General features: G+C 49.8%; 1 protein-coding gene across 7 annotated transcripts in view; it reads right to left on the bottom strand.

Annotated features, from left to right (window-relative positions):
* NACC2 (NACC family member 2) overlaps window positions 1-25,145 on the bottom strand; it is a 54,571-nt gene that overhangs the window by 11,593 nt on the left and 17,833 nt on the right. The window contains exons 1-2 of one of the 7 annotated variants that reach the window (XM_077188933.1): window positions 15,382-15,475; window positions 6,999-7,922 (exon numbers count right to left, since the gene is read on the bottom strand). In XM_077188933.1, coding sequence (XP_077045048.1) covers window positions 6,999-7,860 — 862 coding nt within the window. In that variant the 5' untranslated portion in view covers window positions 7,861-7,922; window positions 15,382-15,475. The other 6 variants (XM_077188930.1, XM_077188935.1, XM_077188932.1 and 3 more) reach the window with 6 other exon arrangements.

Raw genomic sequence — 25,145 nt, 5'->3', positions numbered from 1 at the left:
CGTGGCAAGTGCCAGGTACAAACCCAAACCCAGCCCTGTGCTTGAAACCTGTCAACACCGAGAGAAGCAGAAACCCCAGCAAGGAGCATTTCCGAACTCAAAACCTGCTCCAGAGGTGTCTTTTCCTGCAATTATCCCCGAGTTCTGGGTTGGCTTTTCCTCCCTGCAGATAAAATAACAAGTTTTGCAGAGTTGCTGCTCAGTAACCCAGGGTGATGGCTCGGGGACAAAGGGAGCAGTGTTCTGCTCTAAGTAGGACATGGCCACGGTGCCCTGCTGGGCTGGGGCATCCCAGGGAGGCTCTGGGGGCATCCCCACCCTCAGGACATGGGCTGGATGGCTCCCTCTGGCCCTGAGGAATGCCAGGAGGGGTTCTGGAATGGCAGGAGGACAGTCCCTGCTCAGGGAGACAGACTCAAGAGCAGCAGAACGACTCACAGGGTGTTTTTAAACCCTTTGTGCCATCGCAGCCCCATCATCAGTGGGAAATCTGTGCCGTTGATGTTCCCAGCTGCAATATTCCCTGCATTCCCAAGCATCCAGAGCCCAGATCCAGCTGCAGATGGGGGTCAGCTCCCACTGAGGGAGAATCTCAAAGGCCAGCTCTGTTTTGAGGCTTTTAAAGAGTGATAAGCAAACCATATCCCATTAAATACTGATATTTTCCAGCTCAAAGAAACCAAAAAAAGCCAAGGGACAGTGGGAGGAACCAGTCCTGCTCTGCTGTCCTTCCCAGGCAAGGCAGGGCCACCAGGGCAGCTCCAGGGGAAGAAGGGACACCTCAGTCATCTCCCAGAGGCAAAACTTTACTCAGAGGTAAAATTAAATATACAACCCCTAGGAGCTGTATATGTGACCTACACAATCCCACCCCAGCACAGGGCTCTGCCCAGGTTATTAAAAATTACTAAAAATTATTAAAAATTACTAAAAATTATTAAAAATTGAATTTTTAATATTTCATTTTTTACTCTAACCAATGGCTCAGGTCGAAAGGACCCACAATATCCATCAGCACCATACTTCATAAACCAAACTAAAATTCAGCTAAAAAGACCAAGTGCAGTTCAACCCACTGCTGGATTTTGGTTACATCTGTCCTGCTGGCTCACTGTCTAGAAATCTCATATTAAGCATGGCCATGAATAATTTTGGGGGCTTTGTTTCCATTCAAACATTAGCAGAAAATAATGATACCAAACAAAAAGAGGTTTGGGGCTTTCAGTGGCACCTCCATTGAGCAGATAGCAATCAGTTATGTAAAGGAGCAGGACACAAGAGCCACTTTGGTGCCATGTTTCCACAGAAAGCCACTCTGTTTGGCCTTTCTGCTCCAGAGAACAGGAGAGCATTTGCTTCTAATTAATTTGTATCTTCAGAGGGCAGCGGCTCCTTCCCTTTGAATGAAAGGGCAAACAATGGGAAGTATTGTTAAATACAGTTTTGTTCCTGAACAAGAAAGGAGCTCCCAGCCAGCAGAGAGGGGCAGGAAATCATTACAGAGGAAGCCACCAGAGCTGCCAGCCAAACACTGGAATATTTGATTTATTTGGATATATGCTTTTATCCCAAACTTAGCTGGAGGCTGCAGCTGCAACAGGTGGTGCAGAATGGGAAAAATCCCATTTTCCTGGATTTTTCTGGCTGAAGAAACAGCCTCAAACTCACTCACTGGTCCATGCTCCGTGGCTCCAGGCCCTGCATGATGTTGGGGCTCGTGTCCTCCTTATCCCTAAAACAAACTCCAGAGGTCCCTCACAGCCCCTTGATGCTGAGCCCATGAGGGTTGGGTGACATTGGGATTTCTGCATGTCCCACCTGAGCTTTGCTGGGGATGGGCTGCTCAGGTGAGTGATTGGGAATTGCTGGACACACACCCGGCCCCAGCACTCACTCATCTCCTTACTTCCTGACAGCAGGGCTTCAAAATGGGTCATAAAGCTCCAATTCCCACCAGTTTGGGTTCTCCAAACTGCACATAAACATCAAGGTGCTCCTGTGGGTAAGAAACAACTGCTGCTGGTTTAGGAGTGGGATGTGGAGATACAGAAAGATCAGAGTGATGGAGCCTCACCCAAAAACTGATCCTTACAGAGTCCCAACATGCAACCACAGATCCCAAGCCCTGAATAAAAGGCTGGAGATCCCATCTCCACCTGCTTCACCACGGATGCAAACACGTGGATGATCCTCTCTATACACAGCCAGAAGTCTCTTTTCAAACAGCAATATTTTACCATCTCTCTCCCATCAGCCTATTTTCCACTGGCAGTGGGACCACCTCAAAAATATCTTCCCTCCACAGCCTCAGCATCCCCAGCATCTGCTGCAGATGTAAACCTGGAGCAGAGGACACACGCAAGCACCCTGGGATAGATCCATCACAGAGTCCCAACGGGGAGAGTTTACATTTCCCAAATAGTACATTTATACCAACGTACTGAAATGTAGCCTTTGATTTGTGACCTATTTATACAGGGAGGTAATCTGGAATTAGTATAGGAAAAATATTACTGGTTTATAAATACCCCTATCTTGCCTTCGCCTCAGATCTCAGCCAGGAGTGAAACATCTGCCAGCCTAAAATTAAACATCTGTGGTTCAGAGGGAGGAAAATGGGGCTGGGAGTTTAATGCCAAAAAAGGCCAGAGGCTGACTGCCCCCAGCCTGGGGCTCAGCTCCGACCGTGCCAGGGTCAGGATGGGGCACTGCCACCACACAGCCACTCAGCCTGGAAAAGACCTCCAAGACCACCAAGTCCAACCTGTGATCAGTGCCCACCTTGTCCCATGAACACACACAGCCAGGCTTTCAGCAGTTTGCAGGTGTCTGAATCCCTCTGCAAAAGCCAAAGTGCTCTGGTGGATAACCGGCGCAGTCCTCGACCGCTCCATTCCCTAAAAATCCATGAACTGTTTGCTGCTGAGCATCCTCCCTGTGCACAGGCTGGTCCCACGGGAGCAGGGGGAGCTGGCAGGAGCAGGGGCTGTCCCTGCAGTGGCAGCCAGCTGCTCCATCCCACTGCAATTCCTGTTGTGGCTGCCGTGGTTTGTGATTTACGGGGCTGCAGCGCGCCGTGCCCGGCTCCGCTCGGGATGCTGCACGGGCTGCACCATTTGGGATTCTGGGCTGTTCCTTGCCCTCTTTCCTTACTGTCAGGAATCAGAGGCCAGGAGAGAAAACTATTCTCTCAGCTAATTACCACAACTATTCTATAATGGCTATTTTAGATGAATTTTTAATGAAGTGTGCTCTTGTCAGTTCAGGATTTCATAACTTTCAAGTCCAGCCTTTACATTCCAGCCATTTGCTGCATCAAGATTTTTCCCTTTTCCCTGCAAACCGGTGCAGCAGGAGCAGGGGAGGAGGACGGACCCTTGCACAACTTCTCTGGTGCCTGTCAAAATTAAATTAACTGCATCTGCTCAGCAGAGAGCTGACTGACAAGAACGTGGCTCAGCGCAGAAAAGCGCCGAGCATCTGCAAGTCCTGCTGAAACCCACTTCAGCTCAGGCCCACGACGCTGTAATTAACAGGGATAAAAATACTTTGCTTTTGTTTAATGTTTTCTGGAGTTGTGCGTTCCTCAGATCAGATGCTGGAAACCTCATTAAGTCTCGCTCGTGTCCTCGAGGCCCACATGTTCTCCACACCCAGACCTAGTTCTGGAGTCAGGAGCCATTTTACCGCAGTGCTCCCAGCCTGGCACGGCAAACGTGGCCACCAAACCTGGCCAGAGCCTGGCAGGGAAACTGAGGCAGCTTCTCCTACCCCCCTCTGCCAGCTGCCACCCTGCCTGCCAACACCTAAGCCTGACCCTCCTGTGTTTAATCCTGGCCTCATGCTGCTGCTCCTTCTGCAGGTCCAACACTCGTCCTGGTCCCTCACAGCAGTGCCACCGCTGCAGGTGGCACCAGCCTCTTCTCCCAGGGTTCCTCCGAGAGGAAACAGCCTCAAACTGTGCCAGAAAAGGTTCAGATTGGACTTCAGGAGGAATTTCTTCATGGAAAAGGTGTTCAGGCATTGGAAGGAGATGCCCAGGGAGGTTTTGGAGTCCCCATCCCTGGAGGTGCCCAAGGAACAACTGGATGTAACGCCCAGTGCTCCTGGTGGTGTTTGGTCAAAGTTTGATCTTGGAGGCCTTTTCCAACCTTCACGATCCTGTGATTTTGAGATGTGGATCTGATCCAGCTTTGGAAATTCAGAATGGCTCTGACTACAAAAAGGGGTGAAGAAAATAAATTAAAAACCCCCAGCCTTGGGGCAAGGATTGGTGACCCCCTCCCAAGGGTGGTGGGTGATGCTGAAGGCAGGTGAGGAGCATCAGTCACCAGTGTCCCACCACACCCTCACCAGCACCAACACTTCAGATGGGGAACAAAAAAGCCCAGAAAAAGAAGGAAAAAAAAAATCCAGCAACCCTCTCTGAAATTCAGAGCTTCGTCTGCTCTGCTCCTCTTTGGCTTTGTTTTTGTTTTCACAAACAGGGCTCTTGGAAACCTTGGCAATGCCTGGTTTAAAGGGCTCCCCCTCCCCCAGGGCTTTGTGAGGCTGTGGGATCTCCATGCCAGGAGCAGGATTAGCTGCCTTCTCTCTTCCATCTCACAGTTTCATTATTCTGCACCTTTTGAGAGGGTACAGTTTATCCTGAGTAATTAAAACACAGTTAGCTCTACAAGTCCAAACCATAATGGAACAGCTTAGGTTTTACTTTTTGTAATCTGTCTTTTGCATGCCCTCTTTTCCAGGAAGCCTGATACCTATAGCTGCCTTATTTCAAACAGGAAACTCCCCTGAAAGGTGCGGGTGGGGAAGAGGAATTTCAGCAGAAATGTGGGATATTTAGAGCCTTACAACCTGCCTCTTCCCTGCATGGCCTCGGCATCACCACCTGCAGAAAACAAGCAGGAAAACTTGGCTGTGGGATGCCCAGCCCTGGCACAAAGGCTGCAGCATCTCCAGTGACACCTGAGAAAGCTGCTCAGATTTTCACTTTTCCAGCTGGGATGATTCCTGCCCAGCATGGATTAGGGACAGCCTCAGAGCTGCTGCCTCCACCATCCCCAGGCTGGTCCTGTCCTTGCCTTCTGAGCTGGTTTTGTTCTGTTCCTGCAGGAACTGGCCCCGTGACAGGGATGGAAAACACACTCCAAGGGCATGATCCCACTGCTCTGAGGAATAACTGAGGGCAAACCCACATTGCTCACCACAGGTTCTACAGCAGGGAAAAGCAAAATAAACCCAAAACAAGTGAGCAACAGCAAAATTCCTGTTCAGTCTGACTCCAAGAGCAGCCATGGAGGAGACCCTGACCTTGTCCCACCCCTGATCCCACTCCTCTCCTGCCCCATCCCAACCACTGGAACCTGAAGCAGGACAGGGAGAGTACTCAGGCTTTTGAGGTTCAGTTCCTGCATCTCCTTGTCCACTTCTCTTAACAAATATTTCTAATATTAAAATAGTGAATTTGCCATTTCCCCCTTTTTCATATGACTTAGTAAAAAAACACCTTGGAAAATCCTGTTTATCTGCTTGCTGTCTGGCAGGGAACGTGGCAAGAGGATGCTGAGCTCCTGGGATGGGATGGGATGGGATGGGATGGGATGGGATGGGATGGGATGGGATGAGATGGGATGGGACAGTGTGTGGGGGTGAGCCCACTCTCAGTACTAAGGAAGCCTACCTGTTTTATGGAACAAAAAATGTCCTATTTGCCAAATCTTGTTCCTTGGTGAAGACTAAAATCAAATGGCTTTGAGGAAAACTCATCAACGAACCAGAGTTAAAATATTTGCAACATCAGTGCAGCAATTCCAGGAGCCAGAGCAGGGGAAGCAGCTGCAGGCGAGGGGATGCTGCATGCAGCCAGAGCCAGTGGGAAGATGTCCCTCCCTGGGGAGCCCCTGAGGATCAAAGCTGCTGCCACAAACACCTGCAGCTCCCACGAGGAGGCCACTGGGAGGCTGAGCTTCCATGTGGGACACTGCCAGCCCCATCTGTGCGGGGTGCTGGGAGCTGCTTCCACAGGAGATGCTCACAGGATGGCACCCAGGGGCATCTCCCCTTGGAACTGAGCTCCTGGACCTGCAGCCCCCCTGTCCTGGCTCCTCAGGAGGGTCTGAGCCCTGCAAGGTGCCAGGGAAAGGGGCTGTGTGCCCAAGGAAGTGGGAGGGAAAGGAGCTCTCGTGTCCCTGTGCCCACCCTGAGGCTCAGCAGCAGCTCCCAGCCAAGCACCACCAAAGTGAAGCTGCCTCCTCTGTCTGAGACCCGTCAAGGGATTCACACTTATCCCTTAATCCCAAATTCTGGAAGGGCAGCAGAGGGGTTTTACTTAGTTCTTGACACTGTGTTTCTAATGGAGAAATAAAAGAACATCAAGCCCCAAAAATGCTTTTCCCTTTCTGACAGTGATGTGTGGGACAAGGAGAGAGGGGCACTTCAGGCAGTGAGGAAAAAAGTCCATCTTTCCTTCCTGTTGCAGATATTCCTAGTTAACTTCAACAAAAATTATTTCATTTATATTCTCCCTTCCTCCAAATATCCCATGCTCATTACTTTTTTGGAAACTCTTATTCCAAAAAGCCAGGACAGAAGACAGCTCCCACAGTGACCACCTGGCCCTGGGCCAAGAGGGTGACCCACGGCAGGTGAGCTCAGCCATCACCTCGGGATGGATGCCACCACCACAGGGCTTGTGCAGCCACCAGGCTCCTCGCTGGCAGCCTCAGCCAAAAAGCAAAGGCTGAGCTGACCCTGGTGGATGATACAGCCTCTCATCTACAGAATCTCCCAGCTAGGGAGCGATGGCAGGGGAGACCTGCCCGTGTCACACCTGGACATCAGCACCAAGCCCACCACGTGGGCAAAAACCAACAAATGAAACCCCCAAAGACAAAAACCCGGTGACCAACCCAAATCTGCCCACAGCGGCTGGACAAGGCCCACACAACCACATCAAGGGGGCAGAAAACCCAAGCAGAGAGAGAACCATCCATTACCAGAGTAACCTCCTGAGGACTTGATGTACATCTGCCCGTACTGCTCCTCCACCATGGTGTCGTAGGCCTCATCATCCTCCTCATCCTCCTCGTTGTGGTAGGAGGTGGGGCTGTCGGTGGTGGGGATGCTGCTGGCGCCGGGGCTGGTGCGCTCTCCCTGGGAGTACTGCACCTGCTGCACGTTGGGCAGCAGCGTGGCCAGGTTGGGCACGCCGTAGTAGGAGACGCGCGACAGCTTCAGGGGCCCCGCGCTGGTGCCGCCGCCGCCGCCGGGCCCGTCCCGAGCTCCAGGCTCCAGGGGCCGCTTGCCGGGCAGGCCGGGCAGGGCCTGCAGCTCCAGGTTCTCGTGTTTGACGCGCGTGAGGAGCGGGATGGGCATGGAGGGGGACATGACGTAGGGCGCCGAGGCCGACTGCAGCTGGTTGCAGGGGCTCTGCGGCTCCGAGCTGGGGTCTTCGATCATGGTGGTCTGAGAGTCACAGTGCGGGGAGCTGACCTTGAACATCAAGTCCGTGCCTTTCTCCACGATGTGCTGGATCTGCAGGAAGCCCGCCGTGTACATCACCACCAGCTGCTCGCTCGCCGCCATGGTCAGCTTGCCGGTGTAGCAGAAGGAGAGGATCTGCTGGAAGCAGGCGGGGGGGACGGTGCCCGGCAGCTCGAAGGCGTTTTTGCTGTTCCCACTGAACAAGTCTCGGAAGTAGAGGCTGCTGGCGGCCAGCACCGCCCGGTGAGCCTTGAAGGCTTGGCCCTTCACCACGATGGAGACATCGCAGTAGAGCCCCAGCAGGCGCTGCTCGTTCAGGCAGCCCAGCACGGTGTTCCCAAAGTTGGGAATCTCTATGTGCAACATCTGCGACATGGCTCAGGATCGGCCGGAGCTCCTCAGACATTCAATGCAGGAATATCCAAAGTAGGGCACATCTGAAAAACGGAGAAGGCAGGGGAGAGAGGAACAAGGTTTTTAGACAGTTCACCAAAGGCAGGCGGGAGCACAGGAACCCACCTCACCCGACATCAAAGGCTCCAAGGCGAGCTCCCAGAGCCAAGGCAGAAAAGCGATCGCTTGCAAAAATTACTTATCGATGGTTTCGAGCAGCGTTGGGAATGCCATTGGTGGATGGCAAAGGATATTTCAAAAAAAAAAGCAAGTATTTCCTTCAAGTTGTGGTCTGTTTAAATAAGCACCACTGATTTATTCCCCCGGGGGTTTTTACTTTATGCAGGAAAATCTGAACGATAATGGGAGAGAACAGTAAAGCAAACGAAAGGCAGTCAGACAGATCTCGGTAGCATTATATAAGAAACACAACAACCAGCAGCTATGTTGAAACTACAGAAAAGATATTTATAAAACAATGTGCCATTCTGCCCGAAATAAATACAGGATTCTGCCGGAGCGAGAGCTCCCAGGAAAAAGCACTTTGAAAAGCAATCTTCCCATTTGCACCAGAAAGAGGGAGCGTTTCAACAGTTAAACCCCTTCTCAACAGATTTATCCTCCAACAAAACGAAGCTTATCTCCAAATTAAGCCAGATATTTGAGCCCCAATAAAACAAACCAACGTGCCTGCCGCAGCGAGCCGCCTACCAAGTTGTCTTCTTATTTTCCTCCCCCAGACGCCGAGCGGGGCAGGGGGAGCCCCAGCCCAGCCCCCGGCGCCCCCGGTACCGGCAGCGCGGACCCTCCGAGCCAGTCCGGGCTGGGGGCGGCTCCGCAGCCCGCCCCGGCCGCTCTCCGGGGCCAGCTGTACCTTTTGGCCATGGGCAGAATCCCTGCTCCCGGCTCCCAGAAGCAGAGGCTGGCGCTGGAAGGGCGCCGGGAGGTGCGCAGAGCCCGAGCAGGTAACGCTGGTGCAGCCTGGGCGCTGAAACTCCAGCGGAGCAAATCACTGCGGATGCACCGAGCCCAGACCCCCCCGTGCTCCCTCCCCAAACACTCCAGGAGATTTAAAATCCTGCAATAGCACTGAAGAAAAACTACCTTTAACTAATACTGAAAGCTCAGAAGAGCGATTTTTTTTTAATTTAAAAAAAAAGGAGAAAAAAAATTAGAAGTTTATCTGAGAAAGATTAAAAAAAAAAATCTCTGGAAAGAAAATAATAACCCACAAAGAGCTGCTCTGTTCCCATTGCCGAGGGGAAAAAAAAAAAAAAAAGTCCTATCTGCAAGGCCACGGGGTAACAGGAAGAAAAGGGAACACACTCGGAGCCAATTTAATTGTATCTGCATGGTTAAAAAAAAAAAAAAAAAAAAAGGAAAAAAAAAATCTTCCAAGCGAGGAAGATCGCGGTGCCTTCGCCTGGCCGGGAGCGAACGTACCTTGAGCAGCGGCCGCTGCCGAGGGGCTCCGGTGCCCCGAGTGCCCGAGGGAGGGGGAAAATAAAATATAGTATCAAGAGCTAGGTTTGTATCTGCTGGAGCTCGAGCTTTTACCAAGTCAAATCTCCCCGGCAGCGCACAGCATCTAAATGAATAGGCCGGATGCAGATTAACATTCAGGCTGCTCTCTGCAATGAATAGAGCCCTTTGATTAGGGACCTGAAGTAAATGCCAGTTTCAAACCGAAGCTTTAAAAACAGAGAAATATCAGTGCCAGAGGAATGCTCTCAGTGTTGGTACAAGACAGACTTTTGATGAGTCACTGCAATGCAAACAAAGATGGCAGAAATACTGTACTGTATGCTGATGAAATGCTTAGTGGTGCCACGGCAACTGAGACAGGTTTTAAATTTATAGTGCAGTTTTGCATATGAATTACGCTGTAAACTGCCTCCCCTGCCATCTAGTACATCCAGAGTGTCAAAGCATTTAAACTATTCCAAACAGTCTGCAGAGCTGGCACTGCTGCTGGTTAACTCCTGCGGCCAGGGGAAGGCAGGGAGCAGGGCTGGTGAGCATCCCCTGCATCCCCCCAGCACCCTCCTGTACCCCCTGCATGCCCCCAGCATCCTCCTGCATCCTGAGCATCCCCTGCATCCCCCCAGCATCCTCCTGCATCACCCCTGCATGCACTCAGCATCCTCCCTGCACTACCCCCACATGCCCCCAGCATCCTCCTGCATCCCTCCAGCATCCTCTGCATCCCCTCAACAACCCCTGCATCCCCCCAGCATCCTCCCACCTGGCCCAGCATCCCACCCCGAGAGCTCCCCAAAAGCACCTGCCCAAAAGCACAGCTTAGGGAATGCCCAAATTAAAGGTGCTCCTTGGGCAGCCACAGTCCAGCTTCCTGTCCCCCCCCAGATCCCCCCCCCAATACAAGAAAGCCTTTCAAATGCAGGAAAAATGTTTACCCCTTGGGGAAAGCTTCTTTCAGTCTGTGGCTGAATCCACTAAAAGCAAATCCATTTGCTTAAGTAATGAAATCCCAGTCACATTGTCTCCTGGATTCAGATTTTAAATTACCTTCGCATTTATTGAGCATGTTTGGTGCTTTTTTCTGGGAAAGAGGGTGGGGCCTCCCTTTGCTTATTTCTCCCTTGCCCAGAGCGTTTTTCCTCGTGCCTTTGGCCTCGGGTTTGGTTCAATTGCTGCACTCTGATGGTCACACAGAGTTAAAATTCCAGGGACGAGAGGTGAGGCCATCCCCAGAGCAGGATAACTGCAGGGAGCACAGGGCTGGTGATGCTCCAGCCTGACCCTTCCCTCCTGATCCTGCTCACAGCTCCACTTCCACGTCCTGAGGGATGTTTGGTGCATGAGGTTCAAGCCCAGGGCAGGGAAGTGCTGCTCTCCCAGCAAAGCCCTGTGACATGGGTGCCCCAAATCCCACAGGACCTGCAGCCCCACGGAGCCTGGAGAGCCCCACTGCTCCCATTCCCTGCCTTGGGAATGCTCCCCACACTCAGGAGGTCACTGGGGTCCCTGCCTGGTGCTGCTGAGAGGGGACCAAGGTGACATTCCACGAGGAGATCAGAGGTGACACCACAACGACCAAGCCTGAGAGCCCAAAACCTCTCCCAAGCACGACAGCACCCACCTCTGCTGGAGAAAGGATGGAATCCGCCCTGGCAAACAAAGATCCGCTCTGGATCTGTGAAAATTACTGAGAAATACCCGAGTTAAAGAAAAAACATCACTGCTCAGGCACCTAAGGAAGCCTCATCCTTCCATGAGGATGGGAAGAACACGGGTGGAGAAGGATTTCCTCCTCTTCTCTTCCAGGAAGGGCTCCCTCAGAGCTGGAGAAGACACCAGGGAGGCCTTGGATGGACCTCCTTGGACAGGATGTGTGGGACCAGCCAAGGACAGCTCGGTAGCACAGAACAAGCCAAACTTAAAATAAATATCAATTATTAATATTACTTAGAATTTGCTCTATAAGCAAACAGTCTTGTCAGGAGCAACCCCTGTCTCTCCCTAAAAGCACCAAATTGGGCTGGTTTAGGGAATGTTTAAAGCCAGAGAGAAGCAACAAAGTGCCCCAGCATCCCAAATCTTTGGCAAACCTCAGATAAAACCTCCCAGGAGAGTTTGAACCAAGATGCTGCACACAATTGGTCCCTCCCAAAATGCAGCTCCCAGGGAAATGGAGGGGAAGTAACAGTGCTTGGTTTAGAAAGAGCATCAAGGAACAGGAGCAAAGCCACACAAGGAAGCTGCAGAAGCCCAAACCACCCCAATAAACCATCAACCAGGACTGCTGGAATTTTCCCTTCTTCCTCCCTCTGCCCCTTTCCTTTTTATGACCAGAATACATTAAAAAAGCCTCCCAAAACCCAACCCAAAACCACCAACAACCCCAAATCGTGAAGAAATAAAATAAAACAGTCTTGAAAGCCCAAGAGAATCTGCTCACCACCAAACCTCACATTCCCTAAAAACAACAGCAACAAAAAAACTACTGTGATTAGACAGAAAATGCAATAAAGCTTGATAATTTCTAACTTTAAAATTCCTCTATTAAATATGATCATTTTTCTTTTAAATAGAGCACCAAGAGACTTTTGAAGGGTTTGAAATGGCTTCAGCCCATCTGACACAGGAAGAGCTGTGCTGCAGGAGAAATGACCTTTGCAATTACAGATGTAAACTGTATTTTTCCAGTCTCATCTCCCAAGCTGAGCTGTGTCCCAAGGTGCAGGAGGAGCCCCCAGCATGACCATCACCCCAAAAAATCCAGTTCCCTTTGGCCTGGAGTGCCCTACAGGTGACAGACCATCAACAGGACATCTCCAAATGGGAAAACTTGGATAAAACTGGATTAAAACCAGACAAACATCCCCCACCTTGATCATTTTACAAATGTGACCATTCAAGCAAAACATCATTTTGTTTTCTGATGGCAGCCTCTTTCTCCAGGAGGATAATTTGTACATCTCTGCCTGATTTTTGTAAAGTCATAGCCTTTGTCACAAGATGTTCATAAAAAATGCAGCTGTTATTTGAGACAACTTCCAGGAGAGTTTGGGAATTCTCAGTTTCTGCATTCATCTGCTTCGGGGGAAAGAAAAAAGCAGGTTTGCTCTTTTCCAAACTAATTCCCTGCTCTGAGGCCTGAAAGGTCAGGGCGAGGCGACAGCAACAAAGGAAAAAAGCATCGACCTAGAATGAGATGCTGCCATCAGAGCTCCCCCAGGAGTAATCAGAAATAATTAGATAATGTATTTAAATTGGCTTTTTTTTCTTAGCCAAACAACAGAGAGACTGGGTGGAGAATCATTTCCCCAAAACCCCCCAGATATCCCCCAAGTCCTGCAGCTCCCCAGGAAGGTGAGCTGGGCAGCAGCTGGGACAGGGACAAAGGGACAGGGACCCTCTGGGGCTGGGAGACAAAGCAGCCAAAGGCTTCCACCCCCCCAGCCAAAGCCCCAGGAAAGAAAAGAGCTGAAAAGTCCTGCCCTTGAAGGCCCCAAAGGGTCAAAGGAAACTTCCCTTTCTTCTGTAAATGAGCAGAGAGGGGGGGAAAATCCCACCCTTGGATTTGAGGCTGGCAGGGGGTCCTCAAAGCCACCCAATCCCCCAGGCACAGGGGTGGCACCTGCCCTGCTCTCACTGCAGGGTTTGGGGGTTATTTCCCCATTTTTTAATGTAAAGGAAATGTAAAAACCCAAGAGAAAATATGCAACAGCTCACTGCAAACTCAGTGGCCAAGTGTCATTCCCCGAGCCCAGAGATGCTGTAATGCCTCAAATAAAATAGAGAGTTAAATAAAATAGAGTACAGTAAACTAAAGAGTTAAATAAAATAAATAGCCAAATAAAATGCACTTCAGGTCTAGGCTGAGCATATTCCCCCCACCCCTGCATCACAGGCTGTGCCAGGGAGCCAAGGAGCTAAAATGCAAAGTCTGCACCCCCACCCCAACAACTGAGCATCCCCTCTTCCAGGTGAGAAAATCCAGGAGGACAAGAGACAGGGATTGGAGCACAGGTTTGGATTCCTGCACAGGGTGGAGAAAACAAGGTTAAGTTCAGTAATCAAATGGCAATGAGCCTCCTCTCCTGCAGCACTGGTATCTGCAGCTCCAAAGTATTTATTTTTGAAATGCTGCAAGTGGCAAGCGGCGCGGACAGCCCCTATTTTTAGTGTAGCAGCCAGTGGCAATGGGTGAAAGAAGATTATTTCTGCCTTATTAAGAGCAGAAAGTGAATTTGCAAATATTACTCAGTAACACACGGGCAGCCCCCACGCAGCAGACATGCAGCACGGAGCCACCACGGCTCCAGAGCCCGCAAAGTTCACACAGAAAGTGCAGCCCCAGAGGCTGGGCATTGGAAAATGGGGGGAAAAGGTGGAAAAGTGAATTAAAATCCTGCTGATGCCGCAGCTCAGGAGGTGTGGGCAGCCCCACTGCCAGGGGATGGGGACTGGGTGCTCAGTTTGGGACCCTGGCACTGCCCTGGGGGCTCTCCAAACATCTCTGGGGACCTGGCACAGCCCTGAGGGGTCTCTGCCCAGGGAGCCTGGCACAGCCCCAAGGGGTCTCTCCTTGGGGACCCTGGCACAGTCCTGGGGGCGCTTCCTGGGAACCCTGGTACAGTCCTGAGGGTCTCACCTCAGTTCCCCATCACCGCCCTTAGGGTCTCTTTGTGGGGAACCCAGCATAGTCCCAAGGGTCTCCCCCAGTCCCCAGCACAGCTCCGAGGGTCTCTCCCCAAACCCTGGCACAGTCTTGAGGGTCTCCCCCAATCCCCCCGAGGGTCTCACCCCAATCCCCCAGCACAGCCCCAAGGGTCTCCCCCAGTCCCCCATCACTGTCCCGGGGGTCTCTTTGCAGGGACCCCAGCACAGTCCCGAGGGTCTCTCCCCAATCCCCATCACATCCCCGAGTGCCTCTCCCCAGTTCCCCAGCACAGTCCCAGGGGTCTCTTTGCAGGGACCCCATCACTGTCCCGGGGGTCTCCCCCAATCCCCCATCACTGCCCCAGGGGTCTCTTTGCAGGGACCCCAGCACAGTCCCGAGGGTCTCTCCCCAATCCCTGGCACAGTCCCCAGGGTCTCTTTGCAGGGACCCCAGCACAGTCCCGGGGGTCTCTCCCCAGTTCCCCATCACATCCCCGAGGGTCTCTCCCCAGTCCCCCAGCACAGTCCCGAGGGTCTCTCCCCAATCCCTGGCACAGTCCCCAGGGTCTCTTTGCAGGGACCCCGGCACAGCCCTGAGGGTCTCTCCCCAGTCCCCATCACATCCCCGAGTGTCTCTCCCCAATCCCCATCACTGTCCCGAGGGTCTCTCTGCAGGGCCCCGGCCCAGCCCCGTGTCCCTCCCGGTGCAGCCCGGCTCTGTCCCTCTGTCCTGCTGCAAGGTGAGTCACCGTCCCCGGGAGCACCGCGGCTCCTCGAGGTCACCCACCCGGCAGCTCCGAAAGTGCCGTCATTCAGCCAAGGCAAAGCGTGCTTTTGCCATTATTATTTAATTAGGCTTTTTTTTTTTTTTTTTCTTCTTTCCCCCTTCCCTAAAACTGATCTTAAGAGCTCTCAAAGCAAAGAGAAGCAAAAATAGAAAATGCAACATTTTAATTTTTTTTTTTCCTCTCTCTCTCAGATTGCTGCAAGGGGAAGGGAGAAGGGAGAGACATGGCTAGAAAATACAATTATTCTGCAGAACGGAGTATTTTGCCATCTAATAAAAAGTCAAGACCCCGAGTAAGTTATGGCCACAGGAAAGCACAGAGCACCCCATCACCCTGCCTGCAGCATCCCATCACAAGCACTAATTCCCATCCGTAACACATCAAAAAAGACAAGTGCCATGCTGAATCCTATTCTCCTCACTCCTAGTACACAACAGCAGAGCTAGCAATATATAACATGCATGACTCAGTCCTAGCACCGTGCCACTACGGAACAGAAAGCTTTAAAATAAAGTAAATATCTTAAAAGGTCAATTAAAAAAAGCTTACAAAACATCAGACGCTGCTTCTCGCTAGAGCTCATTACCTAGTATGGTGGAGCTGCCTGTGTGTTTTTTTTTCTTGTGCAAGTTAGTCTGTGAGTCAGCATTAACACACATGAGAACATCAGGAATACTGCCTAGTTCTGATGCAATGGAGGTTGTAAAAAAAAAAAAAAAAAAGAAGAAGAAGAAGAAGAAATCGCACTCGGTTTGGACAGGAGCCTGTAATTCAATTGCCTTTACTTTTCAATTACTGCATAGCCTACCCTGACCAACCTGCAGAGGGGAAGGAAACTTTGCTTACATCTCTGTCTTAAAATTAATGACTTTTACTTTTGGCTACAGCTTATTCTCCCTGCTTTAAAAAAAAAAAAAAAAAAAAAAAAGACATAATTAACCCTTCAAGGGCAGCTGAGCCCGTGCAGCAATTGGGATCTTTGTGGTTTTGCAGGAATTTCAGGGCTGCCAAAAAGTTCTGGTGAAGGGAGACATTTATGCATTAAACTTTTAATACTCAATAAAGCAAAGCTACAATTGCATCTGAGCTTGATCTTTAATGGAAAGAGAAGCTTGCAGACAAGGGAAGTTAGAGACTGCAGAAATTTAACTCTGTGCTTCTGGGCTCAGACAGGCAAATATGAGACTGCACAGGAGCTTCTTCAAAAATGAGGGGCTTGGTGATGCAGCAAAACCCCTGAGAAATCCAAAATTGGTGACACGAGGTGGCCACCCCAGCCTGACACCCACTTTGCCCAGACAGAGCTGGAAATCTGCTTTTTTTATATACTGCATTTACTGCTTGTAGTCCAGCAAAGAATTTCCTGTCCCCCCTTTCCCTGGGGGAAAAAACCCCCCCAAGACTGATCCCTGCTCCCAGGAGCATTGAGTACAGGAGCCTCAACACCGACTTTTCATTTCTGCCTCCTCTCCTCCTGCAGCAAAACCCCTCACTGGGGGCAACAAACTGTGCCCAAAGCTTCAGAATGTGCCTATTTCTGTATCACACCCTAAACCACCCCCAGACAACGCTGCAGCCCAGAATATTGTATTATACATACACTGCTGATGATTATAGATATATGGAATATTATAATATAATGATGTATGATCAATATATTGTTTTTATATATATAATATATGTATAAAGCATATAATATATATATATATATATATATATATATATATATATATATATATATAATACATATATATTATATATTAAACTATGCCCACCAACATCTGACAAGTTCTGAGCTGCTGGGAGAGCCCTCTAAAATCTGGGGTTTTTTTTAATCTCTGCAGCAGGGAGAGGTCAGAGGTTGGAGTGAGAAAGTCTCCCCAGTACCTGAGCTGGTCCCACACCAACAAACACTGATCAAGCCCCAAAAATATAAACAGGTCTATCTAATTCATACAGACTCATAATCCAGTGAAACACAAAAAATGCCAAACCCCAGTTTAGTTTGCTGGTTGTTTTCATGAGCAGACACAAACACTGCAAAACCCTTTCTTCTTTCCAAGTATAAATACTTATTAATGGTGATTAACCAACACAGAAGCCTCTAATATTAGAGATCACTCACTTCTGCAGCCTCTCCTGCAGGCAAGGGTCTGTCTCAAACCAGTATGAGCCTGGTGGGGTTATTTTTCCTTAAAGCATGTGGGATACTTGAATACAGATGAATTGAGTTTTAAAGGAAAAAAACCCAAGCAGCAACTTCTGGGCCAAGTTCTTGTGTGCCAAACTTTTCAACTGCCACAGCACAGCTCGACAGTGTTTCAAAAGAATTTAAGCACTGTTTTGAATACTGCTGACAATCTTCCTCATCAAAATTTGTAATTTAAATACCTCAAATCTGAAAAGCACGCTCCCTGGGGCATGCTTCATTCTCCCTCCCCACCACCCACCCTCCCCAAGCCCCATTTGGAATAAAATCCATTGCTTTCTGTATCTGGCAGGGTTTTCCCCCCTCCTGCAGCCCCCCAGCACCCTCTGCATCCCACAGGGATCCCAGCAGAGCTGGTTCTGCAGGGCAGCCCTGGGTGGAGCCTCTGTGTGCACCCCAAAACACACAGCCCCCTTCCTCTTTCACAGCTCTCGAGGCTGCTTTAGAGGTAAAACCAGCCACTGGTTTAGAGATAAGATCAGTCACTGGTTTAGAGATAAAATCACTGATTTAGAGCTAAGTCCAATTAGTGATTGAGGGCTAAAACAGTCACTGATTTAGGGCTAAAACCAGTTAGTGATTTAAAGCTAACACCAGTTAGTGGTTTAGAGTTAAAACCAGTAACTGATTGAAAGCTAAAACCAGTTAGTGATTTAGGGCTAAAACCAGTTGCTGATTTAGAATTCAACCTAGTTAGTGATTTAGGGCTAAAACCAGTGCCTGGTTTAGGGCTAAAGCCAGTTAGTGATTCAGAATTAAAACCACTGATCAATTTAAAGCTAAAACCAGTGACTGATGTAGGGCTAAAACCAGTTAGTGATTTAGAATTAAAACCAGTACCTGATTTAAAGCTAAAACCAGTAACTGATTCAGGGTTAAAACCAGTAACTGATTTAAAGCTAAAACCAGTAACTGATTTAGGGCTAAAACCAGTAACTGATTTCGGGCTAAAACCAGTTGCTGATTTAGAATTAAACCCAGTAGTAACTAAAAAAGCTAAAAGCAGGCAGTCCTGACTCCTGCCCCCAGAAGGGGTTAATGCAAGGAGCCCCATTCCCACCTCTCTGCTCTCCAGTGGATGAGATGCTCCTTCAGACGTGTCAATAACCCCCCAAATAATTCCCTAATCCCGGAGGAGCAGCTGAAGGAATGTCTTGGGGTGGCAGTGCCGGGGGAGCAGCAGCTCCATTTTGGCAGGATTTGTGTTTAAGATTCCCTCCCATGGCTGCAAAGCACCTTGAAAGGTCGGCGAGCGCTTTCATATTCTCACATCCATCCCCGGCGCTGCCGCAGACGAAACGGATTGACCTAGACAAGAACTGCAACAGCCTCGCTGAAATAATCCATCAGCAGCCCTCAGCTGCAGCCTCCTTTGTCATGGGAACGCTGGGGAATCTCACCTACCTACTGCAGCCGAGAGGGGCTGGAGAGCCTTTAAATCCCAGCCCTGCTCTCCTGGGATGCAACCAAAGCCGGGCGAGCCGGCACGCAGCACCGATCCCTCCATGTTCCAAAGCCTGTGCCCATTACCCAACTCATTAAAGACAGTGATACTTTGTAACACACTCTAATCTTTAATATTCATAGCTTGCTTCATTTGCATATCATGCCATAAATAGTTGGAGCAGAGGTAAAACACAAAGCGCTCCACTTGCATTTCTAATTATGCCTAAAATCAAATGTAAATCACAACACAGCCAAGACACAGAAAATATTAAATTTGCTGGCTCTCAGTTAAAAATTTTTAAACATCTCCCCCCCCCCTCCCAACCATGCTCACAAACCCAATTATTTTTAAAAAGAAAAATCAAAGGGGCTCACGCTGTCTGTTCTCAAAGAGGAGCTGACACATCCCAGCCCCAGCCCTGGCGAGGGACCCAGCAGCATTCCCCCAGTGCCAGCCCATCTCCCCAAAACCACCCCCAAAAACCTGCCCTGCCCTTCCCACGGGGCTGGGCTGCAGCTGCCCATTTAACCTTGGTCTCTGGAGGAACAGCAGGAGCCTTTTGCTCCGGGGTGCCTGGGAAAGCTGATCCCAGGCAAAGGAGGCAAATTTGAAACATCAGCTCAAATCTGAACTTGTGCTAATTGGGCTGGCTGGAGGTCAGGGCTTTGGGTTTGGGAAGGAGAAAGCCCTGGGGCTGGGAGCTGCTCAGTCCCGAGGTTTAATGAGGGAAGTTTTGGGGTGCTGGCACTCAGCAGCTCCGTGTCCAGAAGGAAACAAACAATTCCTGCTCACAATGTACCAAAAGCAGGCAGAGGCAGCACAGGCTGCTCCTCTCTGCTGTGTTTTCTCCTGGAACATGGAAGAGCCCTCAGAGGCAGGAGCTGCCCCTCAGTGGGACACCAGTCCTGTGGAAAAGGCTCAAGACCCCATTTCAGTCCTGCCTTCAGGGAAAGGTTTGGCCTCAGTGAGCCCTGTGCTCTCTCCAGACACATCCCAAATATCAGCCCTGTTTGTGGGAGCTGCAGCAAATTCACTGCGTCCCCCAGAAAGGATCCTGGGGAGTGATGTGGAGCTGGCAGTGGCTCCTGGGACTTCAGTCCATGGAGGATTGGTCCACAACAGCTCCCAATTTACCAGCTTTTAGGGAAAAGCAACAATACCCAATTTATCAGCTTTTAGGGAAAAGCAACAATACCCAATTTACCAGCTTTTAGGGAAAAGTGTGGCATCAGCTGAGGCTGCACCCCTGGGGCAAACAGGGGTGAGGCGTTTGCACCTGCACAGATGAACTGCCCCCACCTCCCCCAGCTCACAGAGACACCAGAAGAACTTTGTACCTGCAAAGCACCTCGATATTCATGGATAAAAATTGTCATTAGTACATTCCTGCCATATTCTGCTCCTACTTGTACGCTGCTTTTCCAGGGTCCCTAAATCCCATCAGTGAATGGGTCCCCAATTCTTGCCCTCCCCTGGTGCTGCAGCTCATCCTGCCCCTTTCCAGACTCAACTCCAGCTCAGCAACTACACTGCATCAGCTCTAAGAAAGAGTTAAAAGATTTTTTTTCTTCCTGCCATATCAACTTCCAAAGGATTCCAGAGACATCATTAAATTTAACTCCAAAAGGTGAGCAACCGCCCCGTGCCCCCAGCCTGCACCCAGGGAGAAGTGAAAGCGAGCAGCTCACAGCCTGCAAAGCTTTTCTGCTCTTCTTATGTACCCTGGCATCTTGCCCAGACCTATTTTTAAGCCCATTTACTAGAAATCCCACAAATTAAAGGAAATACGGATAATGTTGTAAGAATCCTTTGGGCCAAATAAAAGCTACACATAATTTTCCTTGTGCATCAAGAGTAAGATCCTTAACCACAAAAACCAGATTTCCCCAAAGCTCTTTTGCAACAGTGAGAGAGAATCTTGTTTTGTAAAAAGTTGCTTTGATTCACTCCTGGATTACAGGGAGCTCCGCTGCCTCCCGGCCAAACCCAGGAGTGATTCCTGTTATGAAACACAGAGGTGTTAGAACACAAATAAATTCAACATCTCAGCTCTGGAACAGGGACTGCAAGGACAGCCAGGCACAGAGTGCGGTGGGGAGAAGCTGCAGGATGGTTATTGGGATTTTTTTTCCCCTCTGCAGAGGAGATTTGGGTGGGTTTATCCCCCAGATCTATGCACTGTGTGTTCACAGCGCTCATGCAGGGGCAGTGGGCTGGGAAATTTCCAACCTGCAGGCAGGACACTGGGCACAGACCCTGTCCTCCATCCCCTGTGCCCATTCCCAGAGCCACCTGCACCCCCAGGATGGGGACAGGGTGGTGACAGGGTGAGATGTGCATCACCCCAGCCCCAGGGAAGGGCCTCCTCAGCATCTCCTCAGGGATTTCCTGAGAAACAGGGATTTTATACCAAAATAAATCTATCTCTGCATCTCTGCTTGAATAATGACAGTGGGGTCTCTCCTGGGGTGAGCAGGAAATACAGGAGCATCCACCTGCTGCAGGGCTTTGGGAAGGAGGGAAGAGCTGAGTTTAATGCAGCATCCATGATTTTAACTTTAAATAAACTCCACTAACAGCTCTTGTACTGGGATAGGATTAAAAAGAAACCAACAAGCAGATCCATGTTTCACTAAAACTCATCAGACAAGCCCCAAAACACAGCAAGTCAAAGCAGCATTTGTGGTTAGTCCTGGCACAGAGCAAATTGAGGGGAAGGTGCTTCCTTTCCCCATCCAACCTCACTCTCCTTCATCCCCACCACTGGCTTAAAATGTCTTCCTCACAAACATTCCAGCTTCCTTTTAAAAAAGGAAAATAATTATGCTGGGGAATAACCACTTCTCTCCTACAAGCACACAGATATGAACAGTTAAACACACAACTTTGGGAACTTTGCCAAGATTTATATGTTTTGCATGGAAAGCAAATGTTGGTGGTTTTTTTTTTTTCCCCTGCCTGGGAAAATATTTAAGTGCTAAGTTTATGGAGCCAAGTCCATTTATTCCTGGTTTAGGCTGCTGCTCAGACAGAACTGAATCAGTGATTTAAGCAGCACTGGGGGATGCAGAGCTGGCCCACGCCAGAGCCCCCAGCCCAGAGCTGTGCTGGCACGTGGCTCTGGGAATTCTGTGCCAGACAGGGTTTTATCCATGGCACAGGATGGCAGGAGTGGCCACCCTCCCCTGGAGAGCCCCCCAGGTCCCTCCCAGCCCCACCAGTTCATTGCCGTGGTGCTTTTTGATGCAGTAAAAGTCTTTTCATGGTGATGCCCTTAGAAACAGCAACACTTGATTTGCATTTTCCTGGCCCAATTGACCAAATCCCTGCCTCCAGATGGAAACTCCTCCCTGTGGTCCCAGCTCAGAGCAGCTCCCAGCTCCATCAGTGTGCTGGGACCAGTCCCATGAGCCAAGGCAGCAGCGGGCAGCAGGCCTGTCCCATCCCTGCAAGTGTCCAAGGCCAGGCTGGGCAGGGCTTGGAGCAACCTGGGACAGTGGAAAGGGGATGGAATAGGATGAGTTTTAAGGTCCTTTTCTAAAAAAATCATTCAGGAATTCTATAAAACCCCGAGATCCCCAGCTTCAGCCACTTGCTCACACCTGGAGACCTCTTCACAAGGCCCTCCAGCTTTTTGCAGCAAGCCATCCAGTGATTTTTGCCTCTGTATTCCCATTTATTTGTGTATTTTTGCAAATCTTTCTGGCCAGTTAAACCAGAACCGTGGCGATTGCGAAATCAGGAAATTTGCTGCAACGCTCGCTCGGTAACTCTTGCAAGGCAATTAGCCAAAGCCTCACACAAATAAGCTTTTTTGCCACACCATTCTAACCACCAAGCATTAACCCATTTTCTTAGGAAACAACATCTGCTGAAACAACTTCCTAATCTAGCAGCAGGCATGGAAAAAACCCAGTGCAGTATCTCCAGTGCAGATTTGTCCTGCTCAGAGGGTACTGAGCAGACCCAGCCTCCTCTCACAGACCCTCTCCCTGGAATATTTATTCCCTGGGGCAGGAAAAGTGTTAAGGTCAAAGGTTTTCCTGCAGCCCTTCCATGTTTTAAAGACAGAGATGGTGGTGGAGCAGCCTGGGGGGCTTTGGAGCAGGATTTGGGGTCTGAAATCCTTGGAGCTCCAGGAGCTGCACCCTACAGCTGCAGGGACAAATCAAAGCACAGCAGGATGGCACAGGTGTCATTCATAAAAATAAACTGGGAAATATTCATTAAAAAAACTACTGGGCAATAAAGCAACAGTTTCCATTTCCTACCCTGGCCTTCACACAGCTTTTTTTCCTGGGAAAATGGGAACATAGAGGCAAAATCAGGCTCAGTGATTTGCCCTAGGAAAGACAGAAACCACACTGCATCCTTCTCCTTACTCCAGCCTGAAACAGCAGCCACACTTCTGTGCCATTTGTTAGAACTCATTTCCTCCCTTACTCGCTGCCCCTGCTTTCTCCACCATCCCAAAAGCCAATAAAATAAAATAAAAAGCTTCCTTTTGGGAACACAGTGGTAATAATATTGCTCCCATCTGTTGGTAAGTCTGAGGACCTGCACGGGGAGCAAAGAGGCTGCAAAGCTGAAAGGGAGTCAAGTGTTTGCATGGTTTTAGTGAGAAATGAAATCCAGCTTTAAACACAGTAAATCGGAGACTATTCTGAATCACCTCTTGAATTTTTTAATGCTACTCCTGGGAGCACTGAAGGTAAATATGTTAATTTGACTTCAATCATGGAGCAGGGAAAAAAAAAAGCAGCACACTGTATTAGTTTAGGGTACCAAGTCTTAAAACTATTCATGCATTTCTGCATATTTTATACTCAGCAAATAAAGTTCCAAGGTTCTATAAGGAGGCTGCAAAATTATTCTGAGTAAGCAATAATGAGCTGTGCATTATATAAGGCTGATACTAATGGTAATCTATTATTAAAATTTGAGAGTTACAGCAGCTCCATAGGAGTCCGAGAGCAGGTTTTCCTCCCTGGGAAGGGAGAGCAGCACCTGGAGCAGGGAGCTTGGCCAGGTTTTAGGGGACCCAGGCTGCACCCCAGCTCCTTGGGATCATCTAAACCATGTCTAATGAACTTTTCCACAGGTACCACCTTGTCCCACTGCAGCATCCTCAGCCCCAGGGTGTCCCATTCCCTGCCTGAGCGTAACACATCTCCCAAAATGCATTAAAAAATGAACAGGGTTCATTTTTAGTTGTCAGGTTTGTGTATCTCAGCTGTGCCCAGAGCCAGCCTGACCTTGATCCCTGCTGAGCTGCCCCACCTGGGCTGCAGGGATGTGTCCAGTGAAACCCAGGGAGCTTTTCCTGCCTGTTCCCTCCTGCCAAATCACCTGCAGGGCCTCCAAAGAGCACCAGGGTGGGAGCATGGGCTCAAATCTCAATGGAAGAGGGCACAGCCCAGCAGCCTGATCCACTGGAAGGTTCCCTGCCCTTGGAACAGGGATGGAACAAGACAGCTTTAAGGTCTCTTCCAAGCCAAACCAAATTCCATGGTTTTAGAACGCTCAGCCAGTTCAAGCCAAGCTTTGCCTGGTGCTGGTTTGAGCTGGGCTTGTTCTGCCCCTCTCCAGCCCCATTCCTCCCTGGAGATGGATTCTGCTTCAGGATCCATCCCAGCCAGAGCTGAGGATTTTAAGGACAAATCATCATCTCCTGGAACAGCACCTCTCTGCATTGCTGTGAGAGAAACAAACAGCAAAAAGCCCAGAGTTTGGCTCCTTTTCCTCCTTCCTACATCTTTTGGTGAGAATCGAAGCAGTCTCTGGAGGCTGCAAATCTGGATCTGGAGAACTCACACAGAAATAGGCACAGCAGGGAGGGACCAGGACATGTCCACGTTTAACCTGTACACCTCCATCCCACAGAACTCATGGATCCTGAGCACCCCTGGGAACATGGTGGTCTCACCCCATGACCTGCCCCTTGGAGGAAAACCCTCCCTTGGTTTTGCATGAAACGCAAAATTCCATTTTTTCCTGTGTTGCAGAGAGCAGCCAAGCTCCTTTTTCCCCAGTGAAATTCTGCAGCAAGTGCAGATCCCAAAGGCAACGTTCTGCCCAAACCAGAGGATAATGGAGCATAATAATTCCAGGAGAAACAAACTTAGTCTGAGACCTCTCTGCACCGAGAAGGATCTCAAACAGCAACGAGCTCTTTGCTCTCTCTCCACGCTGAAAAAGGCTCTGGGAAGGAAACCAAACAGAGCAGGTCAGACTTGCTGGGAGTTTCTGGCATCCACCTGCTCTGTGCCTGCTCCCTGCTGCCCTGAAGGAGTTAACAGCTCCTGGGGGATGTAACAGGAGCTGGAGTCAGTCACCCAGGCATAGCTGCCTATGAATGAAGTTGCCTTGGAGATGCAGCCAAAAGCAATGACCAGATATTAACTTTTCACCACGGGCTGCCAAGGCAGGCAGGACTTGTGAAACCAGCAGGACACAGCTCCCAGCCAGGCTGGAACATCCGGAGGCAACGCGAGGGACCCCTGATCCCCCCCAGAGGAGCAAAACTTTGTGTCTTTGCTCAAGGAACAGGAGGAATTTCCCCTTGCAAAGCCAAGCTGGCAGGAAAACCCAGCTCTGGGACCTTCTGGAATGGGCAATTAACGTCCATAAGCAGGATGATGCCTTCCCTTGGTTTAATTTTAAAGTTGATATTGAAGATAGCAGCTCATTGCTA

This window comes from Agelaius phoeniceus, chromosome 21 (assembly GCF_051311805.1).
Source record: "Agelaius phoeniceus isolate bAgePho1 chromosome 21, bAgePho1.hap1, whole genome shotgun sequence".
Lineage (NCBI taxonomy): Eukaryota > Metazoa > Chordata > Aves > Passeriformes > Icteridae > Agelaius > Agelaius phoeniceus.
The sequence above is the reverse complement of the archived record's forward strand: the minus strand, read 5'-3'. Positions and strand labels throughout refer to the sequence as shown.